This window comes from Ischnura elegans, chromosome 11 (assembly GCF_921293095.1).
Source record: "Ischnura elegans chromosome 11, ioIscEleg1.1, whole genome shotgun sequence".
Taxonomy (NCBI): Eukaryota; Metazoa; Arthropoda; class Insecta; order Odonata; family Coenagrionidae; genus Ischnura; species Ischnura elegans.
In genome coordinates, this window is record NC_060256.1 from 80115204 (window position 1) to 80141748 (window position 26545).

The window sequence follows — 26545 nt, forward strand, 5'->3', positions numbered from 1 at the left end:
AGATTTGTGGAATTCTTCAGGTGGAGTCATAACCCACAGTCTTTTCAACTAAGAAATGAGAGTGGAAAAAAAAATCCTTCCAAATTTGCTTCATTGTGATGACTCACAACTTTATTTATTAAGCAGGATGAGGCTACTTCAATGTGGACAATTCTTTTTATTTTATATCTATGGAAAGCATGGATAATATGTCAGTTCAAAAGCAACACTAGATGCAAATGCAAAGAACCACACACATTATTTTAAGGGGATAATATAACCCTTTCGGGGGATATGGAGGGTGTTGCCGAAGAGGGTGTGTAAAAGGTAATGGGGGAGTTGGGACTGCAATAAGAATCAAGCAGTCTAAACTGCAATAGGTGACACAGTAATGGGAAGGAGTTAAGAGAGGGAGATAAGTTGATGGCAAGGGTGATAATAGGTATTTTTGGAGTGTTAGGGTCACATTGTATTGAAAGCATCTTCAAATTGGTTGAGCAGTTTACAACATCATGGTACAACATGTATACACTCATGAACACACTATGACCAACCAAACCCTATTGTGCCATTGAAAAAGGAGATAGGCATACAGTAAAAAAATATATGGGGTTATGCCATGAGGGAGTTTCCACATTTGTAAGAATAATTTCCTGAACATGATAATAATGAAGTGCCTAGCAATACCTAGCCACAGTTTACATATCACAATCACTGTTTAAAAAAATTTACAAAAGTCACATTGAAATGTGCAAAACTTTTTTCAAATCGTCTGCCACACTGAGTTTAACAATTGGCAATTAATACGCTATATTTATAAAAAACATCAAATAAAGACATGTGTAAATCCAGTATAAAAAGCAAATCGTTTGTTCTCAAGAGTAAACTCCCCATATATTAAATGCCTTAGGAAATCTTAATCCTACATATACAGCACACACCTTTTCATCAATAAAATACAAAGAGCTTATCGAAACAGCTAAGAGGAAAGAGATTGATCCGTGTGATGCAGTTAATATACTTCATAAAATATGTTAAAGATATCCTTAAAAGCACACAGCATACTTCATGTTAAATTCTGCAATACTATCAGTCAATCTAGCCTTCTATAACTAAAGTTCCAGTCATCACGCTTACAAGCTTACACAATTTGTAAATATTTGAAAAAAGAGAGCTACAAATCAGTCTCTTCCAACAGCTTCAACAAAGACAATTGAGTTGACGTAATGAATTTTTTGTTACAGAGAAAGACTTGAGCTGCTTCATTAGTTTCCTTTGGAATTAAAAAATGTTTAGAAAACTGACAAAAGTCACATTTTTTAGATTAGTGGTTATGTATATAATCGTGAATGTATATCATTCAAAATACTGTTTGGATTCCATCAGAAGCATGCTGACAGAACTTTTCTGTTGAGCCATAATCACCCACAGTAAAAATAATCTCTTTATACTAAACATTACATAAAAAGAACAAAATTTACCACCTGTGATATTTTTACAGCTAACATTTCTATATTACTGGCAATCAAAATGCCTTGTAAAAATATTTCAGAATCTAACAGTGAACACAAATATATATATATAGTCAAATGCACTTATAACTGAAAATGGTCCATTGACGATTAACTTACAGCTAATCCAAAAAAGTAGTAAAAATAATAAAAAGATATAGGTAGGATAAAAGATCAATTTTTGTACTTTTGTATATCCTCCGCTCTTTTATGTAATACTCCAAAATAACACTTAAATGCTATCACTCAATATCCTCGATTTAGAGTTACATATTCTTATCCAAAAAAATCTTCGGACTTATGCATCTTATTTTTTTTTCAAATTGGCACTCCTTCCATTTCCCCCTTGTTAACCAATGACCTCCCACCAACCCTCATTCGGCAGAATCCCAAACCATTAGCTAACCACCAAACTGCACACAGCACATTACTTGGTTGCTTCTGGAGGGCAATCTGGCTGGCTCGATGGGTGTGCTGCACGAAATGCAGGGTGATTCTCCAACTCCCGGTCGATGCGAAGAATTGTGGGGAAAGGCCTAAGATCAACATGGAATCTGAAACAGTATTGAGTAATTTACCCCATTAGATAAGGTCGTAAAACATACACCACACTCACACGTTTTATTGAATTGGGAAGAGCTATGTGCAATGAATTTTAATTACCTCCTGGCATTGAATATTTGAGGAATTAGACAGCAATCTGCTAGAGTTAGCTCGTCACCAACACAGTACTTTCCAGCACATGAGGAAAGCAGTTTCTCCACAGCTGAAAGAATAAGTAAAATATCACCATCCAGTCAGAGGGTCACAAGAAATAAGAACTTATATCTTTCATACTTACCTCGAAATCCTCTGTTGATCCAATGTTGAGCCCATTCCTTTTTCTTTTCCTCGCCCACATACACGAGTACAATGAGATTTTGCAAAGGCTGAATACCCGAGGCAATAACCTCGCATATTTCACGGACCTAAATTGCGAATGAACATGGCCCATGAATGAGATGCAGGTTGCTGGGAATTTTCATTACAAAAAAGACACTGCGGCAAACATTTTAATAATATAATAGTACACGGTTTAAGTATGGCCACCGAATTTAGGATGCTTAAATTATTTCACACTTTAAACAACCCTAGATACGGACGAAAACACTGCGATAACGCTTAGATTATTGGCATTAATCTCAATAAGGGAATTTTACAGCGACTACCATAACAGAGGATCGAATCCACATGCGACATAAAAGATAATAAGAATGCGTGCAGTCTTGGGCACCGCTAGAGGAAAGTACATTATCTAGAGCCTAAAAAGTTATTTTCCGAATATACACTTTGGAACGACACGGAAATAAGTGTCCTTTGGTCAAACACCATTCCCCACCCCAGCATGTTCCGGCCCGCCCACATCAATATCACGGTACCCATTCACCCTGATTTTACATAATTTGTATAGACGAATTTTTTTATGAAAAAATACATCACCTAGCTGCCTGTAGATTCGATCGTCTGTTGTCATATGTTGTGGACGCCGATGTGAACGTAGTGCCATTCACACCATTTATATAATTGAAGTATCTGCGCTTTCGTCCTTATCCAGCAATGTTTAAATACGTGATACATTCTTAATTAGATGGCCATCCGACAAGAACTGGTGATGCGACAAAACCCTAATGAATCCGGATAAACTATTATTTAGTACTGACCTTAGCTCGTTTGTGAACATCCTGCGGCATCAAAGGCCTGTGCGGTCTCGTTTCTTCCAGGTAATGCATTATGTTGAGCTAAGTATAATAAAATAACTTGTTTAAAAAAGAAAATAAATTCTAATAGCAATGGTGCCAAGAAACACAACTAGAAGCACTCACAGATTCAACCAGTGTGTGACCGTCGATCACTAAGGCTGGCACTTGCTCCATCGGGTTAATATCACGATATTCATTTGAGTGTTGCTCTCCGCCGGCTTTTATTAAACTGACAGGCTTGATGTCGTATGGAATTTCTTTCAAATTCAGCGCTGGAGGTAAATATCGAAATAGAATTCATTGATCACAATCGAAAAAAAAATCATATTTCAAATAAGCCAAACAATACACTTTTCTCACCTATCCTCACTCTCCATGAGCAAGTACTTCGCCAATACGAGTAAAGCAGCGGCTGAAAAATAATAATTTGACGATAAAATGGTCACTGTAAAGTACGCATCTACGATGTTAAATACTAGTGGTGCCCATGACAGGCACGATCAATGTCACACAGACTTAAGAAAGACGCTAGGATATTACCTTTCCCATGACAGACATCTTGCTCCGGTAATGTTCGAATCACTTAAGAAATAAAAATCTAGTTCAAGAAAGAGTATAATTTAAACACTTGACCAATAAAAGCGACCTGGGACGCCAAAATACCAGCTTCACCACAGTCGCATACGTAAAATGAAAGTCCTTTCTGAATTCTATTGGCCTATTGGCGCAGCGTGCCTCAGATCGAAATTATTACCAGCGCCGTTGGCGTTGAAGTCTTAAAACTTATCTAAATAAAACAGTTGAAGAAAGTCAAACGTAAACGCAGCAGCAGACGAGGGTACAGTTATCAATGTTGCCAATTAATGCAAATTATTGTAGCTTGGCATTCAACTCATGATGTTTGCCCTTTGTTGCCAGCGGCATATCTTATTGATTATGCTAGAATAGTCCCTGACTGTGCACTGATCGACCTTTATCATGGATTTTTCCATGCAGAAGAAGGTATAGAATAATGGGGGTTATGGAAGGTATGAACGACAACATCGCATTCCATCGAAATTTTGAGGTGGGGTGGCCTCAACTGCATTGTATACGTGTTTAAATATTCCCCGGGGAAGTGCTGCCTTATAATTTTTGTAAAAATGTCGAAGAATGTCGTTGTCGAGAAGCATGATAAAGTACTGGGAAAGGAAACTAGGTACTAAGAGTTGAGTTTTCAGAAGATTAAATGTGTTAACGGCATTAGTTGAACCTAATTGCGATGACTTCTTTTAGTTTTCACAGGAATTGGTGGATCGTATTCATTTCATTACTGATGTTAACTACCTGGATTAGGTTTTATAAAGTGAGCGAACCCGATCATGTTTGGTAAGAGCTAAATTGCAAAATTATTTACTGTGTTAGAGTAGAATTAGTGGTCTACCAGAGATGAACACTTTCGAGGAAATGGGTGTTGTATTGTTTCAGCTCTTCTAAGTGATGGATGTGTATTCTCATGGCTCATTTCTTGTGTGTCTTATTGGTAGCGGATAATGATTAAGAGACGAGACTTGAATGTCTGTATTTATGAGCCATTATATATACTGGCATAAATAATTTTTGAAATACTCGGCCTCGTCAGCATTAGATGAGTTCCTTGACCGAAAGGGTGATATTTTTTTAATAACGTATAAATATAGTGGATCGCATTTTCTCTTGTGTTTGGTCTTCTCCTACCCTTTATGCTACACACATGAACAAAAATCAGTATTTATATAGTTAATACTACGTTTTTCAACATTTTTGATTCTTTTATTAAGAAAATATACAATTAGGGAAAGAATACAAATAAAGATCTTATGACAATGGTCTTGTCATTTTATTAAGCATAAAGCCCTGCTCTGTTGAAGGTGATCTACTTTCTATGCGATAGCATGTATTTCGACATTGCATAGTGTCATAATATGATTTAGAAAAGTTGCTATTTGATTAAGTACCTATGTGTCATTGTAATGTTCAGGCTTTCGGAAGCAAAAATGTTTACAATTATCCTCGGTATGATGTAGTATTATATGTAATTATATCACTTGCCACACTATTTAACAAATGATTTATCATTAAATATATTCTATGCACTTGATATGTATGCTTTGGAATTTCAATACTGCAGAGTATGATTTTCTGAATGGATGTTTCTCATAGTCTTGTCCTTCGTATAACTGAATCCACAGAAATTTCTCTCAGATTTGTGACTGGGTATGGCGGAGTTCAAGGCAAAGGGCAAATAAAACATTATGTGGAATTTTAGCCAATACATATTGAATCCTGTGACTTTTATGGTCCCTTGCAATTTATCAGTTCAGTATTTTTAATAGCCCCATGGTTCTATTTAATAATTTTCAAGTTGCTGGCCTTAATAGAGCTTTATATTCAATGGAAATATATTCAATAAGTCATCTTAATAACCCAATAATATTATTATGGTCACCTTTGCAACAGTGGCGGATACAGATGGGGGCGCAGGGGGTGTGTGCCCCCCCCCTTGCGGGTCCACTTGAATTGCCGAACATTGCAAAACCACAATTGTAACTTTTTTATATCATAAGATGGCATTGTCTTTTACATGTTTATAATCACTTTAAATAAAATTTTCATATACTTTGCCTGCGACTTGGTCATCTTTTATTACGATAAAAGTAAAGACAACTCAAGATATGTTGCGCCCCCCCCCTTGAGTTTTTTCTGTATCCGCCACTGCTTTGCAATATATTTACCAGACAGGGGTCACTACTAGATGATAGTTCTCAGCATTGCACATAAAACACCATATATGGAACATCTCACTCTCCCAAGATGCTCTTGTCTGACTTAATTTCTGTGGGTCAAGTGTGTGAGAAAGATTTGGTTGAATTCCCAACGCTCACTGGATGAAAATATATGTCTCGAGTTCAGTTACATGTGTCGACACGACTTCTAGTGTAGGGTGGGGAAAACAGGTTTTAGCAAGTCTTGTCAACAATAAACATGATAAAGTTACCTGTAGTTGCACTTTAAGTGTGAAAGCTACACAGAATAAAAATCATTTTTCTTTACTGATTTTCAAACCAAATTTTTAAAAAATGTCTGCACTGAACATCTTAATGTTCAAGGTTTAACTAAATCCCCATAGCCCTATAGGCACTAATAAGCTGCCTTGCTTGGCAGCATATGCTATTAGTTTGTCCTCGAAAGCTGCTGATGAATCCAAAAGGCTAGAAGAAAACTTGATATCTTAATTGGCGAGATCTCTTGCCATAAATTTTATGGATATTTTGTTCAAGGTGAATTATTGCTCCTTTTTGAAATTAGTCCTCTTTTCTCTATGGCAGTTGAAACTAGTTACACCTGTGCCATAACCACCTAGTCTATGAGGATTTTTCTAGTGGAACTGAATTAATATTTGTCTCAGTGGGATTCGAACGTGGATTCCCCAATGTCTTGCGAGGTGTCCTACCTCCTAACCACCTAGACGTCCTCTTCCCCTCTGGAGTTTTTTGGCTCTAGAGATCAAGATGGGTTGTGATCTAAGGCATGCAATGTGACAGGACAGCAATTTGGAGCTCATACTTACTCATGAGGCTAAAGCAAGGCTTCCTTGAATGATGGGTGTATTCAGGGGGGAGTGAGAGCTCTCGCTCAGTATGAGAGTGGATCGATACATATATGTATAGCATATTCTCAGCCTCGCTGAAGGAAAAAGTTGAGTGGGCGGTTTTGGAAATTGTAATTCACAGTTATGGAAGTATTATTTTTTCTTTCTGAAAGATTTAAGATTTATTGGCATATTCATAACAATAATAATAATAAACTGATAAACTCTATGTGAACAAATATAAATATTTCTTATGTCATTTACAGGCTAGTTAATGTTATAGGGCTGCCATCCAAGTTAGAGCCTCCATGGATGACCTCCCAAACATGAGGATCTAACCTGGATGGAAACCTGAGAACTTTGCATCAGCCATACATTGGGAGAAAGTTACATCTTTCAAACGTTTCTTATGTTTCTAACTCTCCTCCTCAATTTTGTGTGGTATTTATTTTAACACAGATATTGGTATTGTCATTAATAATCCTTTTACAGAATGAACTGAATTGATTTGTTTTTCATTTCTAAATTTGTTCAATGTTTCTAAGTGTAAGGCTTTAGTTAATACATCACCTATATTTTCTTCAATTTTTGAATATTGTGTTTGGATTTCTTCTTTATTAACTAAATCTTTAATCAAATTATGTCTCATCTTAATGTGTTTGCTGTTTTCAAAGCGCTACATAGGGACATTTAAATCATAAAAGCAACACACTATTGGTCTCCTATAATAACATTTGACCTCCTACTAATCAGCAGAAAGTGCTCAGGTAAGTAGTGGTTTTGAAGACTGCTTGAAAAAATGACTGAACTCACTCTGAGGTTGCTATGCAGTGGTCGCATTTAGGGAGTAATTTCTCAGCTGTTGTGGTAGTGCTCTGAGCACTCACTTACCCAGAATGTTTCCAATGCTTACGGTAAATGTCTTTGCATTCAAAATTCTAGTTTCAGCCCCAGGACTTTTACTATGCACACAAACATGCTGCTGTGAGTCATTGTATGTAATATACACCAGGGACGCAGCTAGGAATTAAGGCTGGGGGGGGTTTAGGTGCAACTAATACCGGGGTGTGTGGGGGTATGGAATACCCACCAGGATAAGCGGTAGGTGCGAAAATAATAAATTGCGGAATTTTAAAATAAATGGTTCAAAATCGTGAGTTTTACGGCTTTCTGAGGGATATTTTATTAATCCTTACACTATTCCATTGGTAATATCAATCCAATTAAGCAAAATGGGTTGAACTTAAAAACTTCTTGGAGCTCTGAGGGGGGTTTTATCCCCCAAAACCCCCCCTCGCTGCGCCACTGATATACACCACCTTGTCCTTTTAGGCCAGCAAAACTCTGCTAAAGAAGATGACATCCTGGTAGTTCAAGGGGTAAAACACCTTGTACATCCAGTCAAGATAAATGCTCATTTAATAAAACCCTTTCTATAGCAAAGTACTTAAAAATAAATGTTCATAATGAGCAGGTAGTTGAACAAAATTGTAGCAACTTGGTAACCAAATAGGAGTGACTTATTGAGTTAATGACGATTAAAATTCCGCACATATGCATCGCCTGCTCATATAAAGACGTGAAATATTAAACAATCATTCATATAGTAGCCACATTAACAGAAAGGTTGGCAAAGATGGTTTGAAATTAAAAATGCTTTGCAATAGCAGCAGTTTTGCAAATGAAAAAAAATATTTGAATTTTCAAATATTATTAAGAGTTCTCAATGAATGAACTCTGGTGAAAGAAAGGATGAACCTGATTCCTTATCTGTGATGAAGACTGTTTATGGTGGTTACATTTTAGTCACATTCTTTGTAGAGAGAGGGTTTTTTGTTGAACCCCTCCTGTAAATAAGGCATTAGGGCTTGAGCTTCTAAAAAGGTTAATGCATTTAAACAGTTTTTCATATCATTTCAGCTGGGATGAAACTCACTTTGGAAAAATGGGAAGTTGGTACATAAATAGGACGTTTTTCTTTGATGTCCATCCACCACTTGGAAAGGTGAGATATATGATTTCATCTTAAACTATAATGGCATCAAATTGGAGTCATTCCGTATTTACTTGTATGTAGTCTACAAGGGCTCATTATTTGAATAAATTTAATTGTCCCAAATATAATCCTGGCATAACTTTTCTCTTTGATACTTTAAGCTATAACTGGGGAATATATTCAAAGCAAAATGTTAAGTATGAGACAAATGTGCAATTTCATTTAGGTCTCACCAGGTTTTCAAAATTTTGCTCAATGAAATATTTTTTAAACTATGTGTTCTTATTTTCTTAGCAATCAAATTATCATATTTATTTCCACAGATGTTGATTGGTCTCTCAGGATATTTGACTGGCTATGATGGAAAGTTTGCTTTTGAGAAACCAGGTGATAAATATGAAGGTGTAAATTATATTGGGATGAGAGTGGTAAGTATTCTTCAATTGTGTAGTCTACGGAAAGCCCAGGATGAATGGATTCAGAGTTAATCTCTTCATAATTTTCATTGTTCAATCCTTACAGTTTTGCACATTTCTTGGAGCTTGCATTGTCCCATTTGGGTTTGTCACTGTCTGGGAACTTACCCACTCCCTCAGTGCAGCTGCCCTCTCAGCCTCATTCATTCTGTTTGGTATGTTCTCACTTCTTCTTTAATAATTGATAATTCATAATAATATATGGATTGTTATGTACTTGTCCAGTTTTCGAATGCCGTAAAATCTTGATTTTACTCATTAGAAATTCCATGAATATAAATTTTTCTATATATGTAGGGGAGGGTGGGGCACAGTGAAACAAAAATTATTATTTTGCCTATAAAAACATTGCTTTTGAAAATAAAATAACAATGAAAATATATAAATGGTGCTTGTCATTTTCTTCACTATTCCTACTTTAAAAAATGGAATTATTTAAAAAAGCAATGGATTTACATCAATTTTTGTAGTGATATGTCAATTGTTTCACTGTGCCCCATGTGTGGGGCACAGTGAAACAGGGCCTTTTTTACTTATGGGGCACAGTGAAACACATTTTTTCAGATTTTATAATACCATTTATTTTTACCTTTGGCAATATTTTCACTAGAATGAAACTCACAATGCATGAATACAGTAATGGATTAAAAAACATGAAACAAACTGCACCTTAGTCAGTGATAATTAGAAGCTTAACGAACATCTAAATTGGCAAATGAAATTTTAAATGAAATAAACCTTTTCATTCTTGCAGTTCCTTTGCGATAAGAAGGAGGTGGTAAAACTAATTTAATGTCTTTCATGCTGACAGATGCTATATCTTCAATATGTGGGAAAAAAAATGAATTTGGCACTTTGGAACTTTTTCGTAAATATGTAACTTCAGCGCCATTGTGTTTTCTTGCTTCTTTAATTATTCTACCTACATAGTAGAATTTTTTCTTCGATGAAAACTCAATCAAAACATAATCACCAACTTTTACTGTACCTACTTTATTTCCAAAACCTTCTAAAATATCCTCATTACCTTCCAAGGGGTTTGAAAGTCCTCCCTCTGACGTGGTGTCTGAATTTTGATGGGGCCCCTCACAGTTATCAATGGCAACATTGGCATTAAATAAACTTCTGCATGATTTAGTTGCCTCAGAAGTTTTTTTTCCTATAGCTGTATTTTTCTTTTCCATCATACGGATTTTTTCTGGTGTGTCTGTTATGATCATACTTTTGCCTGGTTCTCTTTTCCTGGTTGAATTTTTCCTTGGAGCGGCTTTAGGATAGCCCTTGAACTGAGCAGGACTTTGAAAAGTTCTTTTATCTTCACCTTGACCATTGTTTAAACTGGAAGTACTTGCAGTTGCTCTTAATTCTTGGCTCAATAAGTCACACTCTTCAGTTTCAGGAGAAGGCTGGTCTGTTACAGAACTACTCAAGAAATCTGCCTCGGTGAAAATGTGCCTATTATATGGATATATTCCAGTTTTTTTGAATCCATTAATAATAGTAGCTGGAGTCATAGCCTTTTGATGGGCAAAATTGACGCATCCTGCAATATGGTAGATGGAAAGAGCTTTACCTGGATTGCTTTTGTTCCAGGAATCAACTGCTGCGGCATAATAGGTCTTAAATGGAGCATAACAGGAAACATCCAAGGGCTGTAATTTGGCACTGCAATGAGGTGGAAGAGTCACAATCATTATGCCATACTCTTTTGCCAAATCTATTACTTGTATACTAATATGGCTTTGGTGATTATCCATTATTAGCAGTGTAGGGTCTTCTTTACTTGTTTTTGTATGTTTGATGAAGTGCTTAATAACTTCAGGAAATATTTCTGCTGTCATCCAACCACTTTTCGATGTCAGTCCAAGAGAGCCAGGAGGGGCATTGATCAACATATGATCACTGAACTTGACCCTTGGGAAAACAAATGCAGGGGGTATGGTGTTTCCGGATGCACTCACAAAACAGCATGTAGTAACTAGAGTTCCCCTTTCACCTGCTGTTACATTATTTACCCCTTTGGATCCCTTTTCTGCAATCACCTTGGCAGACTTATTTACGACTGTTGAGGTACCAGTTTCATCTAGATTCCATATTCTGGAACCATCACCAAAACATTCTGAACGTCTTAAGGCTGCACCAAGATTGTCAAAAAATGTTTTCACTGTGTGTGCATTAAATGATGTGCAACGAGAAAGAGAACAGTTTTCAGGCTGCCGAATGCTTAAATTTGGATTTCGCTTCAAGAACAATCGTAGCCAGTCTAAACCTGCAGCAGAGTCATCATGCCAGTTTTTTGGCACTTGTATAGAGTTCACCACTGCCATTTCATAAGCTAGCTCTCGAGTGTTACGAGTCGACTGACCATAACAGAGTTTTGAGCATGTTATCAAATAGTCAGCCAAGCACTTTTCTTGTTCAGCTGTAAAAATCAATCTGGATTGATATTTTGGTGTCATGCGAACATGTTCACCAGTCCCTTCATCACTAGCCTTTTTTTGCTTACTCACATACCTGAAAAGAATCTTTTCAAAATTATTATTTGGAAAATTTGAATGTCAGTTTACGTTTACTGTTTATTTGAAATTTAAAAAAATTTTCAGAAAACTTTCAATGTTACAAGATGTTCACATGCAAAAAACAAATAAACATACCGACTGAGTGTTACATAATTGACATTACATTCTTTGGCTGCTTTCCTGATTGAATAGTTTTCATGCAGAACAAGATGAACTGCAGCGCGCATTTCACCATCTGTGAAGGATCCAATATGGCTCTTTCTTATTCTATTCCTCATTTTTGGAATCTTTATTCTGAAAATAATGAAATTCCATCAGAATAACAATAATAATTACTATAGTAATCCACACTGCATATTTCAAGTCAAATAGTTCTTCCTAAATGAGACATGGGGCACAGTGAAACATGTTTCACTGTGCCCCATTTATCTTGTTTCAGTGTGCCCCACCAGGCCATCTTGAATAAATAAACTTACTGCATGAAAACAAATGAAGATATAGAAATATGTTTGGTGGTCTCCAAAACTTAAGAAATGGTAACAGTAAATACAATGATAAGTTAAGATTTCCCATGAAAAGGAAAAGTTTGTCAGTGTGAAATAATTCTTTGGAATTATTTACTTTTCTCACCTTAAAATAGGTTTTGATCCATCAACAGGAGACTAGAAGAGCACAAGCCATGAGACTGCAGCAGCTGTTGTGGTGTTAGTTCCTTAATATAACACAGAGAGCACTAATTCATAGAATTGTCAGGAGGAGGGAAATTTGAATTGTTTCACCCTGCCCCATGTTTCACTGTGCCCCACCCTCCCCTACTCTAATTTTTCTTTAAGACCAGTTTCTCTGCATTTTGTATCATCTTCTGGTCTGTGTAAAAAATGCAAAATGAAATTAAGAGAGTCATTATTTATTTATTTATTTGAAAAATTGGCAATAACTTTGAATTTAATAATGTGTTAGAATTCCACAAGATTAAAAAACTCTGCAATGATTTTACATGTTTGAAGGGACCAAACTATGGGCATGCTATGAAATCAAAGTGGTGGGCGAATTCTTCTCTGGTTTCCAGCCAGGTAAGGGTCAGTATGATGGATGATGATGTTGGCAGATTAAGTAGGAGGGTAGAAAGTGGGGATGGCCACACCTTCTGTAATTTATGGAAAAATTGAAAAAATGACAATCTTTAAGGTGAATGAAAGGTTCTATTTCAGCCTCAAAACAATGTTTAAAAATAATAAATAAATTGATAACCTTCATGTCTATCATATCACTGTCTTTTCATTTTCATTGCATCTTTTCAATCTTTTGACAATGTCAAATGATTGAAAAGATATAATTGACAGTGATTTATATCATTTAATGACAAATAAACTGATTGATTGATTGGTCAGACCACAGACGCATTATTGCCGAGTGGTATTGCGTACCACAAAGACCCTGCAGAATGTGATGAACTCCCCCTCAAACAGTGACCTTAATCTGCCCATGGTGGGCATGCATTATGAAGACCCTAACCTTGTTGAAAACCCGAGAAGAATTAACCAGAATCGTTTACCCAGAAAGTCTTACAAGGGGAGTGTCACGAAAGTGGGTCTCAGATTTCAATCAAACTTTGTAGTGTTATTGTCCATTGGGAGCTGTCCAAGAATCACCCACCAAATGGGGTTATATAACCAATAGTTTAAACAAAAAATGCAGTTAAACATTTACAGGTTAATTATATTCCCTTAGAAATGCACTAACAACAACAATAGGGTAGTTTCCTTCATCAAAGAAAACGAAATGCATTGATTACGATTCCTTACCCACCATTAGTGTATTCATAACCTTTTCGCGCCGGGCTCCTTCACGGGAAGTTGCTTTTGGCTGTACGAAGGCGTTGAGCATTTCTTTTTCGCCCCGTACGGAGTTGTTTCTTGGCAACGATTCGTCCAGGTAGTCGCTCCCTCCACTTAATGACCTTTTCTAGCGGGGTGCCGTACCCTTTCCCCAGCAACTGGGCAAATATAATCCTCGACCCTTTTCCCGCAGGCAGCCCATCACGGCGTACTTTTGCGGTCAGTTTATTGTTACTAGTTCGATTGTAATTTTTTTAAATTGTTACTATTGCATTAAATGTCAGTTCATTAATGTATGCCTTTCATTTTGCAATGCCTATAGAAATTTTAAACGAAGTTCTACAGTTATTTTTAGGGATTTCAGCAAAACGGCATTATATCATAGCCAAATGAGCTTTTCCGAGAAGAGTAAGGTTATCATCTTCCTCGTACATATTTCAGTAGGAAAATACTTGCACCAATCTACTCTTAGATGTGCCAGTTGGAGGGTAATAAGTTTTTCCAAGAAAACATTAATGCGCTAATGTATCCCGAAGTAAGCCTGTGAGGTGTACAGTGGAGACCACCTAAATGTAACCTGACCAGAGAACCAAGGTATGAGAGTAATTACCTGGGTAGGGCAGTGCTCTTTCCTGCAATGGTATGGAATGCTTCTCACAATATGTGTCTACGTAAAACATTCCCTATTGGTACATTAAATTTACGAATTTTTAGGATATGCATTAATCAGTATTTATAGCGAAATTCGTTTATAATACCTTTGTATTCAAAGGTTGGTAAGAGGTTATTGAAAATAGTCGCTGTAATTTTGGCTCACGACAAAGAACTGAGAGTATCATATTTTATTACATTAAGAGGGCTTTTTTTCATAGAAGTTAAATCAGATATTCTATCGAATTTCACGGCAAATGTACACTCAGAATGTAGCTAACAGAGTAACGTATATTTTAGATGTAAATCATTACAATATCGCTCCTATAAACTTGCTAGTAAGTTATAAAAATAACAATTAGACATCTAACCTTAGTGTCTACAAAAATTGTTCTACGTGATAATCAACTCCGTTAATATGAACGCTAGAATTCCGTTTAAAATTTGGAACCAATCAGCAGAACATACAGAATGTAATTCCTCGCATTGATTTTTAATAAATGCAACATGAACGTTTTTAGTTATTTTAACTTATAAACAAATAAGTGACCATGAGCACCTTCCTTGAGTGGGACACTGAGAGCCGGAATGGGCCGAGGTAATCCCCACACGGACAATAGGAAAGGGTCGGACCTCTCGTGCCGAGGGACCCTAATGGCCGTTGGGACCCACTTGGCATTCTTGACCGCGAAACCGTGAAAACACGGCCTTTGGCCATTTGCTTCGAAAAATTCAAGCCGTGAAAATCCGGCCTTCCTTCTTTAGCATCAGAAAGTTCAGACCGTGAAATCACGCCCTGCGTAGGGAAGAGGATAATATACAAATTATTTGGTTTTAGAAATCCTAATTTAGACAAATGGCAACAGTCAATTTTAACCTCATTTGAAAAAGGCCAGATTGGCACCCATGCGATTCCACTCCACGTGACGTCACTGTGACCTAGTTTCTATACGAGTAGATAGGAGTTTTATATTGTCTGAGATTACTAATGCATGCATGAGGCACAGAGCTCAGAGAAACATCTCTTAATAATCACACATTAAAATTACCTAAGTTCGGAAAGTTTCCTTCGTTTGATAGGGGAATAATAACCCTTATTGAAGCCAAGCGCTACCTGCTAGCTGGGTACTCAGCTACCTGCTAGCAGCCTGCGTCGTATCAGCGCTCAAGCCTCGCCCCAAGGTCACCTCACACGCCGACAGCTGGAACCAGAAATACGTCACACGGACTTTTCCCATCATTCCTACTTAGCCATCGCGTTTTCGTGTGCGAAAAATAGGTATCGATTCGAAATAGTCATTCGAAAATCTAAGAGCATGAAATTCACACTCCGGGAGTAATAATCTTTCGATTTAGGCAATAAAAAAATAATAGGAAACCACCGTATTGTTCCTTAAGGAGCGGTAGCCTGGTGGTTACGGTATTTGACTCCTACCTGGTTCGATGTCCTAGGTTCGATTCTTGGACGTGGCACTTTTTTCATAATTTGTTTCTACTTTTCATTTTACAAAAGCCTTCTGTTCACCATGATTTTCGATGAAAATTTTCTTTTTCTCCATGGAAATCTTTTTCTGCAATGCGGAAGTGTCAGTTGTTACCCATTTTTTTCACACGGGAGCCTAGTTTCAATTATATGTTATTTTTGCTCCCTCTCAACTGCTGCGGTGGCTGAGTGGTCAGAGGCACCACTCCATTGCCTTTTACTGTGTGCGTCCAGGGTTCGAGTCCTAATGGTTGCAATTTTTTTCTCTCTTATAATTTTAGAAATCACTGTTACGACCCATCCCCATTCATTTTATGTAGCTGCTTGGCGATTTTTTTATTTTCATATAAGTTAAAGGATTTTAAATGGAACTCTGAACTGTGCCTTACCACGAAACTTTGAGGACATACGTAATTACACGTGAATTTCTGGGTAATGTGCTCATCCTCGCCACTAGCCGAGTAGTGCCTCCGACCACTCGGCTACTGCGGTAGTTGAGAGGGAGCGATTACTCAAGAAAAGTCGTGGTGCGTGAAATCTTTACATGTGAATATCTTTTTAAGGTACATTAATTTTCATTCATCTCCTGATTCTGACACAATTACCACCAACGTTTCTTCATCATATTTTCCTTGTAACGTTAGGCTTAACATTCAGATTAGAAAGTTAACAAGGGAATTGGAAAAATGAGAATACCTATGTTGGGGCATGAATTGTTGTATTGCCTGGTCCATGAGTTACCATACTCGACTCGACTTAATACTTGCGAGTAGTTTTCAACTTGACTCGATACTCGACTCGAGATCAAGAAGTACTACTCGCACATCCCTAGTAAAGATTATGATTCACAGAAATATTCTTTAATACTATAAAAACACTTTTGTACAAGGTATGATGGGACAGCCTTTTTGTAAACTGACTATCTATGTATTTACACTTTTTATGGAGGCAGGTAAGTTATTAGACAATGTGTTACATATGAAATCCGGGCCTTTTGATGTTAGGGCTAAGTTTGTTGATTTTACGTATTAGTCTCTTCTCCTGGTTTCATATGAATGGAAGGTGTCATTCCAAGTGAGATTTACTTCATTTTTTTTCATGAACAACACAATAAAAAGTATATACATACACACGATGCACACTTAAGATTTCAAAACTCTTAAATGGAGGGCAACAACCCATAGAGCACATTCAGACTTTATTCCATTTGCAGGATGAATAAATAGACGGTTAAAATCATATGCAATATTTTATCAAATATGCACGTATCATGTAAATTCCTTGCCTGCACATTATATACATGTATTAGATCATGAAATGCTGCAAATAATATCCCCATAATTGCCTGTATTGTCTCAGTGTTATTAAAATATTATTAGCAAGATTGTGAGTTTTACTGGGCAAAAAATCAAAATATGCACCTGCGATTCATGTGCATATCATCGAAATCCTCCTGTTTAAATTCATAAATTTGGAATAAAATGCAAATGATAAGAGGCATCGGGACTTTAAGCCATTATCACTTGTGTATTATGAGCATTTTATGTTCATATTACTCCATTGGGATGGTATGATATGTGCATGATACCCGGATAATCTGTAAATGTTATCAATTCTGTGCTGTATGAGAATGGGCATGATACCATATTTATCTGAATATAGTCACCCTTTTATTCCAAAAGTGCCCATGGTAAAAGTAATGATAAGAGGCATGGGAGGCAGACTTTATTCAAATGCATTTTTTTTTTTCCCCAAAACTAAAGCCTCAAAACTTGGGAAGGGAAGCTACTTCCGGAGAAATACAGTACATACATACTTATATTACATGTTGTTTTTTTTATGTAACTTAATTTATAGATACATTCTTAATAATAGGGCAGATCCCCCATATTTCATAGAGAAGACTGGAGTAGAACAAGCCATTGTACAGAGTTATGAATTAAACACATATTTTATCTACTTTATTTAATGAGCATAATTTATATTTTGCGTGAAACTTGACATTCCAGGATGGACACTGTTGTACACCTCACTTCCTACACCTCAAACAAGACTGGCTCATCTATTAATTGCTCAACAGCACCAAAACACAATTGGATACATACATGGCACAAATTAAACATTCCTATTTTAAATAGCATCCTGTTTTATATTCGTATAAGTCTGGATCACGAAAATAAAAGGTATGGGGCACTAGATTTTCAGAGTTCAGTGAATTGAGATGATGCATGCCTCCCTATTGACTGGCCATTCATGTATGCATTGTCTTTTTTTTGACATATTAATAATTTAAAACTTACGCAATCATCATGAAAATTTCAGGGCATGAGACAATTTTGTACCTTTGCCTGTACATTTCCCAAATTTGAAAAGTCTACATGTGAGAAGAAATTGAGGTAAAGTGAAATTTTCAAATTTGAGAAACGGGCAAATGTTGACGAGGATCTATTACAAGTATATTCCTTGAAAATTTCATGAGGGTAGCCTAAGTTTTAAGGAAGTAATGCATTGCTAAAAAAGACCAGTCTAGCAAGAGGGGTGCATCCTCATAAAAAGCTGAACACACAGTCTTCATCTGGTTGCGATTTGTTTTTCAGACTCCAATGATAGTTTTTAAAATGAAGGAAAATGTGGTGTATTTATGTCTGCTTGTAACACATGGGGCTGTAATTGTTTTTATGTAGGACAAACAAGACATAGTTTGAATATGAGGGCAGCAGAACATTTTAAATCTTCTATCAATGGTGAAAACAAATTTCTGTTTGAAAATTATTTATTAAATTTTAATCATGTACATACCCGATTTAAAATTGGATATTTTACATGTATTTGAAAAAGGTGACATATTGGATTTTTATTGAGAACTTTGAAGTTATGACTAATGACTAGCTGTTTGTCTGTTTTATGGCTTGATGCTATTTTCTTCTCCACCAATAAATCAATAAAAAAGACTGGTCAGGTGAGATGGATGCATCCTCTTAAATAGCTGAAAGCAATGTCTTCAACTAAGTATAGCTTCCGTTTGGAGAAGTACTGAAGCATATCTACCTCAACAAGTGGTGGTCAAAAATATGTTGGAAAAGTACGAATACCTATTTATGAATAGGGCCAGGGGCGCAGCTAGGAATTAAGGCTAGGGGGGGTTTCAGGCGTAACTAATACTGGAGGGTCTGGGGGTATGGCATACCCGCTAGGGTAAGAGGCGGGGGCCTCCCCCAGAGAAAAATTAAGGTAAATGGTTCAAAATATGTTATAATAAATAGTTTTACGTCCTTCTGAGGGATATTACATATTTATAGTTTTATTAACCCACACACTATTTTAAAAGTAATATTAATGCTATTAACTAAAATAGATTTAACTTAAAATTTTCTCTGAGCTCTGGGGGGTGAGGGTTTATCCCTCAAAACCTGCCTCTTGCTGCGCCTCTGAATAGGGCAAGTAGTATTTGTTCTTAATGAAGATCCTTTTAATTGACTGCATGGGAAGTGATATTGGGTCTTAAATATGATTAAAATGTGATCTCCCAATTGAGTGCGGCAGCACCAATTACAATGTCAACGATTCCATTGCTGTTGAGGTTTGTCACTAAGGCCTTTTGGTCCCCTAAATCTGGAGTAATATAATGTTTCATAATCATATTAAACACGCTTTTCCTGTGTAAATGAAATTATGAAAAATTCACTAATATGTAGTGGAAGATCTCATTTTAAGGCTGATTATGACCCCTGATAGATCAAACTGAATAACAGTCAATAAATATTTTAATTGTAAAAGCTGGTGAGTTTATTTCTATGTGAAATATATGTGTATTGTAGTACAACACTGTGTATTTCTCCTTTAGATGTTGGCCTGCTAACACTCAACCAGTATATATTGCTGGATCCAATATTGCTGTTCTTCATTACGGGATCTGTTATGGGTGTAGTGAAATTCCACTCATGTAGCAATAGGTGGGTAAAAATTGTTATTTTTCCTTTGTAGTTACTGGTTACTCACAGGCATATATATTTTGGGGAGTGTGAAGTATATCATCCTTAGTTAGTGGTGGTAAAAAGTAAACTAATATGAAATCTCTTGTTGTGTCAAAGTGAAATTTATCCTTTCGACAATTGTGATATTATTTGTCTTTTAATCACTCATTAGCTCACTCATCTAGATGAAACACTCCTTTCTTGTTTTTTTTTTGTAAAATTCGCCTATGAATTTTTATCCTTGTCTTGCTCTTCCAAATAAAGATGTATGTCTATGATTCAATAGCCCTAATTACTTAATTTACATATGCTGGAACTAGCCACGGTGATAACTTTACAGAGTCACCCGCTATGCGCAAATTGCACAAAAAAATCCAAATGCCTAATAGAATTAGAGGGAGAATTAAGGATATGTATCACTTTTAGACTAGCCCTCAGAGGGTTAACTTCTGTTCATGGGGTATTCGCTAACAAGGAGACATCGCCAAAGTGATTTTCGGGATCTGGATGCGGATGTTATTTTCTAAAGCTATATAGGTAAGATAGCAAAAGTGTCACGGCTTTCTTCCACAAAGGCCCGGGTTCGAGAGATATTCGCATGTAAAGATTTCGCACAGCATGACATCCCTTGAGTAAGCGCTCCCTCTCAACTCTGGCCGTGGCGGTGCAGTCTAGGACGTTAGTCCCCTAGCCTGTAGTTGATATCCTGGGTTCGAGTCCCAGTGTTGGCAAAAAATTTTCTCTCTTCTAATTTTTGAAATCACTGTTACATTTTATCCCCATTTGTTTTATTTGGTTACTTCACGGTTTTTAAAATTTAATATCAATTTATGAATTTTAAACGAAACTCCGAATTGTGCCTTACCATGCAAATTAGAGGACGTATATATGTAATTATTTACACGTGAATTTCCGTGTAATGTGCTCATTCTGTTGTAAAGATCGAGATTTGTTGGGAAGACAGTGGGTGGGCTGTGAAGAAAATATAATGGAGGGAATGCCTAGTGGAAATGATATTTTGAATAAAAAACATTGAAGCCAGAAAATACCGGTGCTTCAGAAATGGAAAAAAGACATTGAAAGTAGAGGCACACGCGTCAAAAACCGGGGAACGATTCATGAATAGATGTACAATCGGTTAATTGATGTGACGCAGAGGTGTGCATCGGTGCACATGATGAGCACATTACACGGAAATTCACGTGTAAGTAATTATATGCGTCCTATAATTCGCAAGGTAAGGCACAATTTGGAGTTTCGTTTAAAATCCATAAATTGATATTAAATTTAAAAAAATCGTGAAGTAACCAAATAAAACGAATGGGGATAAAATGTAACATTGATTTCAAAAATAAGAAGATAGAAAAATTTTTGCTGATACTAGGACTCAAACCCCGGATACCAACTACAGCCTGGGGGAATAACGTCCTAGACCGCATCGCCACGGCCGTAGTTGAGAGGGAGCGCTTACTCAAGGGAACTCATGCTGTACGAAATCTTAACATGCGAATATCTCTCTAACCCGTGCTTATGTGGAAGAAAGCCGTGACACTTTTTCTACCTTACCTATATAGTTTCAGAAAATAACATCCGCATCCAGATCCCGAACATTACTTTGGCGATGTCTTCTTGTAAGCTAGAAAACATGAAATACTAAAGGAACTTTGGTCTTCTGAAAAAACTCAGGGAATTTCGAAGTGCCATGGAAAAATCACTGCTTTAGTCTCACGCAGCGTTCAGCAAAAATTATCTCGATGCAATATATTTTCTTAATGCATCCAAAGAAAAGCTAAAATAAAATAATTTTTATTAGTTTTTTTTCCCATCAGTGCCACTCTTTTTTCCTGGTGGCTACAGTGGAGTGTGCTGCCAAAACATGACTGAAGTGGAAATACTCTCACCGATGTAAACCCAAAGAAGTTGATGTAGATTGCATTCACTGAGACGACCTCAAATGTTTCTTTTGTAATGTTCTTTCATTGTCAGATACATTTAAATTTTATACTGCACAGGGATGGAGTCTAATGTCTGGCATAGACTCAGTTATATTTGGTTTGCAATTTGTGCTTTCATTGTCAAAGCACTAAGAAAATTTTTTTAAACTAAATCTTAGTGCAATCAAAACATTTTGCTCTCTACTCACTCAATGTGATTTTTTTCTTTCGTTATTATCACAGGTCTTTTTCATATAAATGGTGGTTCTGGCTATTGTTCACTGGATCCATGTTGGCTGGCTCTATCAGCGTCAAGTTTGTTGGCCTCTTTGTTGTTCTTCTTGTTGGAATACGCATCGCAGCCGGGCTATGGGATCTTCTTGGTGACATATCTCAACCTATTGTAAGAAAATGTTCTTTAGAACCATAGATCAGTATATCTTTTCATGAATAGAGTTATTGAATTTCATGCTTTGTTGGTTTTGGGTTTAAATTTGGTTGATGACTCAAGTTAGCCTTCCTTTAGATTTATTGAAGCCAATTCTTTGGAAGTCATGTGTTTATATAATGGGAGTGAAGGCTCTTGCTTGGTTGAATGCTCTGAGTAAGATCATACCAGTGTGATTTTTGGCTTTGTGTGCTCATCCAAAATTAAATGGCAAAATCTGAAATCACATGATGGATTTGACTGGCTGACTATGGCATTAGCTCTCATGTTATTTATTTTGATTGGAAACTTTAATTCCATTTACTCTTATACCCAGGAAGAAAGAGTTGTATGTTGACTGCAATTAAATTTATTGTTTAGAATTATAGTCCCTGTCTCCTTCCATTCTTTTTAATGATACAGAGGGTGGGGTTTCTATGTTGACGTCAGCTTTGGTGATTACTGCCCAGACTGATAAGTGATAAGTGCTATTGCATATACAATAGACTCTCATTTATACAAACAACGTTATTACGAAGTTTTTGTTATTACGAAGCAACTTGTTGGTCCTGACGAAAAGGCCAATCTAATTTATAGTAAAAGAAACATTATTATGAACTTCAGTCCTGGTCCTGGCGGTTAAAAAAAGAAGTTTATTATGAATTTACACAGATAAGCAAGGCATTTAGGGGGATATATACTACATAGACTACGTTATAATCGCCTCGTGCGCTGTGCCCAAGAGCATCAATTATGATTCTTTCTTCAGTAGGAGATACTTCAGTATGCATGCAACATCATATAATAAACTTCATTCCTGTGGAATCATGGTGACCCAATAATTACCACTCGTGAATAGGACATACATGAAGTCCTCGTCTTTCGAACTTTCGAACTCGAAGGTATGAACATTTGAAAAATTCAAACGTGCCCAAAATTTCAAATTTGGTGCCTTTGGAGTTGGTGGGTGCGACGCTGTGTGGCATTGAAGAGTAGGCAACCCAATCAAACATTCCCGCATTGATCGTTTTCCCTCATTCATCGTTTTTTTCATCCATCCCCTTGAAAAACGATAGATCGAGGTTCCACTGTAACTTTACTAAGTGTTATTGCAAGAAAATTGTTATGCCTATAACTTTGCAATAATTGAACATTATTTTATGTTAAAAACATTAAGACTGGAATCTCCTCCCTGTAACTCCATACTGACCTCAATCTAGCAGATTTTGTTTCGAAGTAATGAGTCAATTGTAGCCAAATGCCATTTGATTCTCTCAGATCTGTGACTTGGTGCCTAAATCTGAAGGTAATGTCTATGGCTGCCGTCAATGCAGTGCCAGCTTGTCTTGTTTACACATCCTCCCCAATTACCAATAGGCCGGTAGTAATAGTGGTGCATGCTGAAATATCCGCTAGGGCGGTCAGAAGGCAGTGGATACACCTGTCTTGTGGCTAGTCGTCCCTACTAGGTCTATTGAGGCTTGTGGCAATACAACACAAGACAAGCACTTGGGCTGTACCAGAACTATGTATGTACTCGGTGGATTTACTGTGGTAAAACGAAGGGGTAATATTATGACCATTGTGAAGCATACCAAGGGAAGTGTCCCATATATTTAGATAGGACTGGTACACGTTGAGAGAGGAATAGCAGATACATAGTAGGCTTCAAGAAGGCCTCCTGGCCTTAGTTTTATCAGTGTAGCAATGTGAATCTCAATTTGTAATTCTAAAAGGTCTTGCTGGTCCATTACCATTAGCTGCAGTAAGGTAGCATTGATCCTTTGAATTTCTTTTACATTGCCTGTGATCTTCACGGCATATACCATTATTTTGACGTCTAACAAGGGGAATACACGACCTTCGGGTGGCCGATTGAGCTTAAATTTTCTGATTCGGTAGATCACGGCTATCAATTAAATATGCCGAAGCAAGACGACGCACTTCTCAAAACTTTTCGAGAAAAAAGCAATTAAAAATCGTAAAAAACGGGTCTACGGTATATATCCGGTATTGCCCTGTATTTTTGATGGTATACACGCATCATTCACGCTTACGAATAATTTTCTCAATGAAAGCATAATCCGTCGATAAGGTGGATTTCCCTCCCAATTAATAATTTAAATGTCATTATTCTGTCCCCACCCCTACAGAAGACAATTTACACTCGAAATACCCTAATATACCTAGAGAAAACAAATAAATGCAAAATCGCCCTTGGAAAGGCTATTATATAGCCCTTGCTTCATTTCCTACCCCTTTCAGCACTTATTACTATTATTTAAAAAATGAATTAAAAATATTTTCAATGAGCCAACGAAGATGAGAAAACAATCTTTAGAAATGCAAACAATAAAATCGTTGGAAATTAAAATAAAAAAAGCTCTGTGTGTGATAATTGAACTCGCCACCCTTACATCTGCAGTCATCCGCCGTAACCACTGGGCCACCGCTGTTTTGAAGAAATGGTAAGGAAATACCGGATATATACCGTAGACCCGTTTTTTACGATTTTTAATTGCTTTTTCCTCGAAAAGTTTTGAGAAGTGCGTCGTCTTGCTTCGGCATATTTAATTGATAGCCGTGATCTACCGAATCAGAAAATTTGAGCTCAATCGGCCACCCGAAGGTCGTGTATTCCCCTTGTAAGCAAAAGCAGTGTGCAACAGTTTCAGCTTTGCATAACGTTATTTTGGGTAAAGTTAATTGAAAGAGTAAAAATATGCAATGGTACGTTTTTTGAACACAAAAAATTGGTTCACATTAGCTATTGCCTCTTTTCAAAAAGAAATTTTATGCAAAGCTATGGATACTTGTTATGGATCCGTAGTATATAAAATATATTTTCGAAGGGGCAAGATCTGTCCAAGATTAGGTTAAGTAATTTTATGCTAAGTATTCTAATTTTAAAGAAACAGGCTCTATGATGTATTATATTCAAAATAAATTTCAAATACAAAAAGTTAAGAAAATTCGATAATACTTGTGCATGGAAGTACGTAATATGATTGCTATAAGCTTTTGGTGGTAGGTGGCTTGGATGCAAAAACTTTTTCTCAGTTCGAGAGGTTCCTGTCTCATAAAAGGTAATTGGAAAACTTTGCCTTTAACAAGTACTTATGATCTAATGGAATAAAACTTAAAAGGTGAAGAAGTTTTCCTTAAGATAGTATTTATTTTCATTGTAGAGAAATAAAGAGTTTTTTTGGCTGAAGAGGCCAATCGTACATGAAAAGAAAAGGCCAAATGAAATGAGGAGGCCAAATTTTGAACTCCACTGTCCTTGCAAGAAATTGAGACACTGAAGTGATCCATCCCAGTGACCAATTTGATGATCAAGATGAAATGAACTGGGAATGAAAGACACATTGATTCTACTGTTCCTAATTATCATCAGATGTTCATGGAGTCATTGATACATTTTTTATCTAGCTTTTTATGAAAAAGGCTCAATTTTTGTTGATTAGAAAATATTAGCTCCATTTTGAGTGCCAATCTTTCAAGTGTGTAACTTCTCTGTATATAGAAATGAACTCCTGTACAATGTGAGAACAGACTACTGAAAATACATCACAGGACACATCTACATGGCATATTGCAATGGTCATACCAATAATTTTTGTTAAAAAAATCTTTATTTTTGCTAATTAAGGACTTGATGGAAATTTTAAAGTGTACTTGGGACAATATATATTTTCTACGTATATTCTGAAATTATGATGATGAAAAATTAAAAAAAAATTTCTATGGAAATGTTTTCTATGAGTGCTGGATGTATGAGAATGGTCTCATCTAGTCTTGGCAATTTTTAAAGGAAGGATATATTTAATTTATTCTTCCTTTAAGTTATTTTTCTGGCATAGTAGCTGTTAATGAATTCTTAACTGGCATTGCAGACATATACTATGAAGCATTTTGCAGCAAGGGCCCTGTGTCTTATTGTCCTGCCTGCCATTTTGTATGCTGTATTTTTCTACATTCACCTGGCTGTACTTAAAAAAAGGTAATAATTGCATAGGTGACTGCATTTATGAAAATGTTTCTCTTGTTGATTTTTCATATCCTGATTAAGTGATTTGATGAGGTTGGTAGATGAGGTGAATTTGATTTATTTGGAGACTTTTGTTTTATGGAACCATATTGCATCTTTATTTTGCATGAGTTTTATTTATAATATGCAAGTGTCTAAGGTACATGTTGCATTGTTGAAATTTTGATTGGAAAGGGCTGTTGTAAATATGTTTTTGGAGGGGGGATACCAAAGTTGATAAAACATGGTACAGCAGACTCCCGATTATCCGGCTGTGGTATATCCGTGTTGCGGATTATCCATGCATGATTTTCACTCTCGCTCAATTTTTTCTGCGATCTTTATAAAAAATTAAAATCGGATGCAAAATCATCGGAA

General features: G+C 36.5%; 3 protein-coding genes across 5 annotated transcripts in view; 1 reads left to right on the plus strand and 2 right to left on the minus strand.

The window, feature by feature from the left end:
* Nucleotides 1-84: 84 nt before the first annotated feature.
* On the minus strand, nt 85-3967 carry LOC124167979 (probable maleylacetoacetate isomerase 2). Of its 2 annotated transcripts, none has more exons than XM_046546059.1 (7): nt 3770-3967; nt 3590-3641; nt 3353-3501; nt 3191-3268; nt 2332-2458; nt 2154-2256; nt 85-2050 (listed from the first exon to the last, which is right to left on the minus strand). In XM_046546059.1, the coding sequence occupies exons 1-7, from the start codon at nt 3785-3787 to the stop codon at nt 1918-1920; spliced, it is 660 nt and encodes a 219-aa protein (XP_046402015.1). In that variant the 5' UTR covers nt 3788-3967; the 3' UTR covers nt 85-1917. The 2 variants fall into 2 exon arrangements, with proteins under 2 accessions (XP_046402015.1, XP_046402016.1); XM_046546060.1 differs by having other exon boundaries at nt 85-2044; nt 3770-3963.
* Nucleotides 3968-4264: 297 nt separating this feature from the next.
* LOC124167975 (protein O-mannosyl-transferase 2) overlaps nt 4265-26545 on the plus strand; it is a 47712-nt gene continuing 25431 nt past the window's right edge. The window contains exons 1-8 of the mRNA XM_046546051.1: nt 4265-4427; nt 4505-4597; nt 8760-8844; nt 9159-9263; nt 9358-9466; nt 19647-19755; nt 21954-22113; nt 26034-26140. Of these exons, the coding sequence (XP_046402007.1) occupies nt 4372-4427; nt 4505-4597; nt 8760-8844; nt 9159-9263; nt 9358-9466; nt 19647-19755; nt 21954-22113; nt 26034-26140 (824 nt within the window). The 5' untranslated portion in view covers nt 4265-4371. The remainder of the gene's footprint in view (nt 4428-4504; nt 4598-8759; nt 8845-9158; nt 9264-9357; nt 9467-19646; nt 19756-21953; nt 22114-26033; nt 26141-26545) is intronic.
* On the minus strand, nt 9885-12641 carry LOC124167976. Of its 2 annotated transcripts, XM_046546053.1 has the most exons (3): nt 12461-12641; nt 11966-12124; nt 9885-11825 (listed from the first exon to the last, which is right to left on the minus strand). In XM_046546053.1, exons 2-3 carry the CDS (start codon nt 12106-12108, stop codon nt 10004-10006), a joined length of 1965 nt encoding a protein of 654 aa, XP_046402009.1. In that variant the 5' UTR covers nt 12109-12124; nt 12461-12641; the 3' UTR covers nt 9885-10003. The 2 variants fall into 2 exon arrangements, with proteins under 2 accessions (XP_046402009.1, XP_046402010.1); XM_046546054.1 differs by lacking the exon at nt 12461-12641 and having other exon boundaries at nt 9885-11836; nt 11966-12056.

Bases quoted from the DNA above. Each gene is read 5' to 3' on its own strand.
- LOC124167979 (XM_046546059.1), bottom strand. The intron at 2,459-3,190 runs GTCAGTACTAAA...TTCGCAATTTAG, and splicing joins ATGTTCACAAACGAGCTAAG to GTCCGTGAAATATGCGAGGT. The intron at 2,257-2,331 runs GTAAGTATGAAA...TTATTCTTTCAG, and splicing joins GATCAACAGAGGATTTCGAG to CTGTGGAGAAACTGCTTTCC.
- LOC124167976 (XM_046546053.1), bottom strand. From the start codon at position 12,108: ATGAGGAATAGAATAAGAAAGAGCCATATTGGATCCTTCACAGATGGT. The intron at 11,826-11,965 runs GTATGTTTATTT...GATTCTTTTCAG, and splicing joins AATTATGTAACACTCAGTCG to GTATGTGAGTAAGCAAAAAA.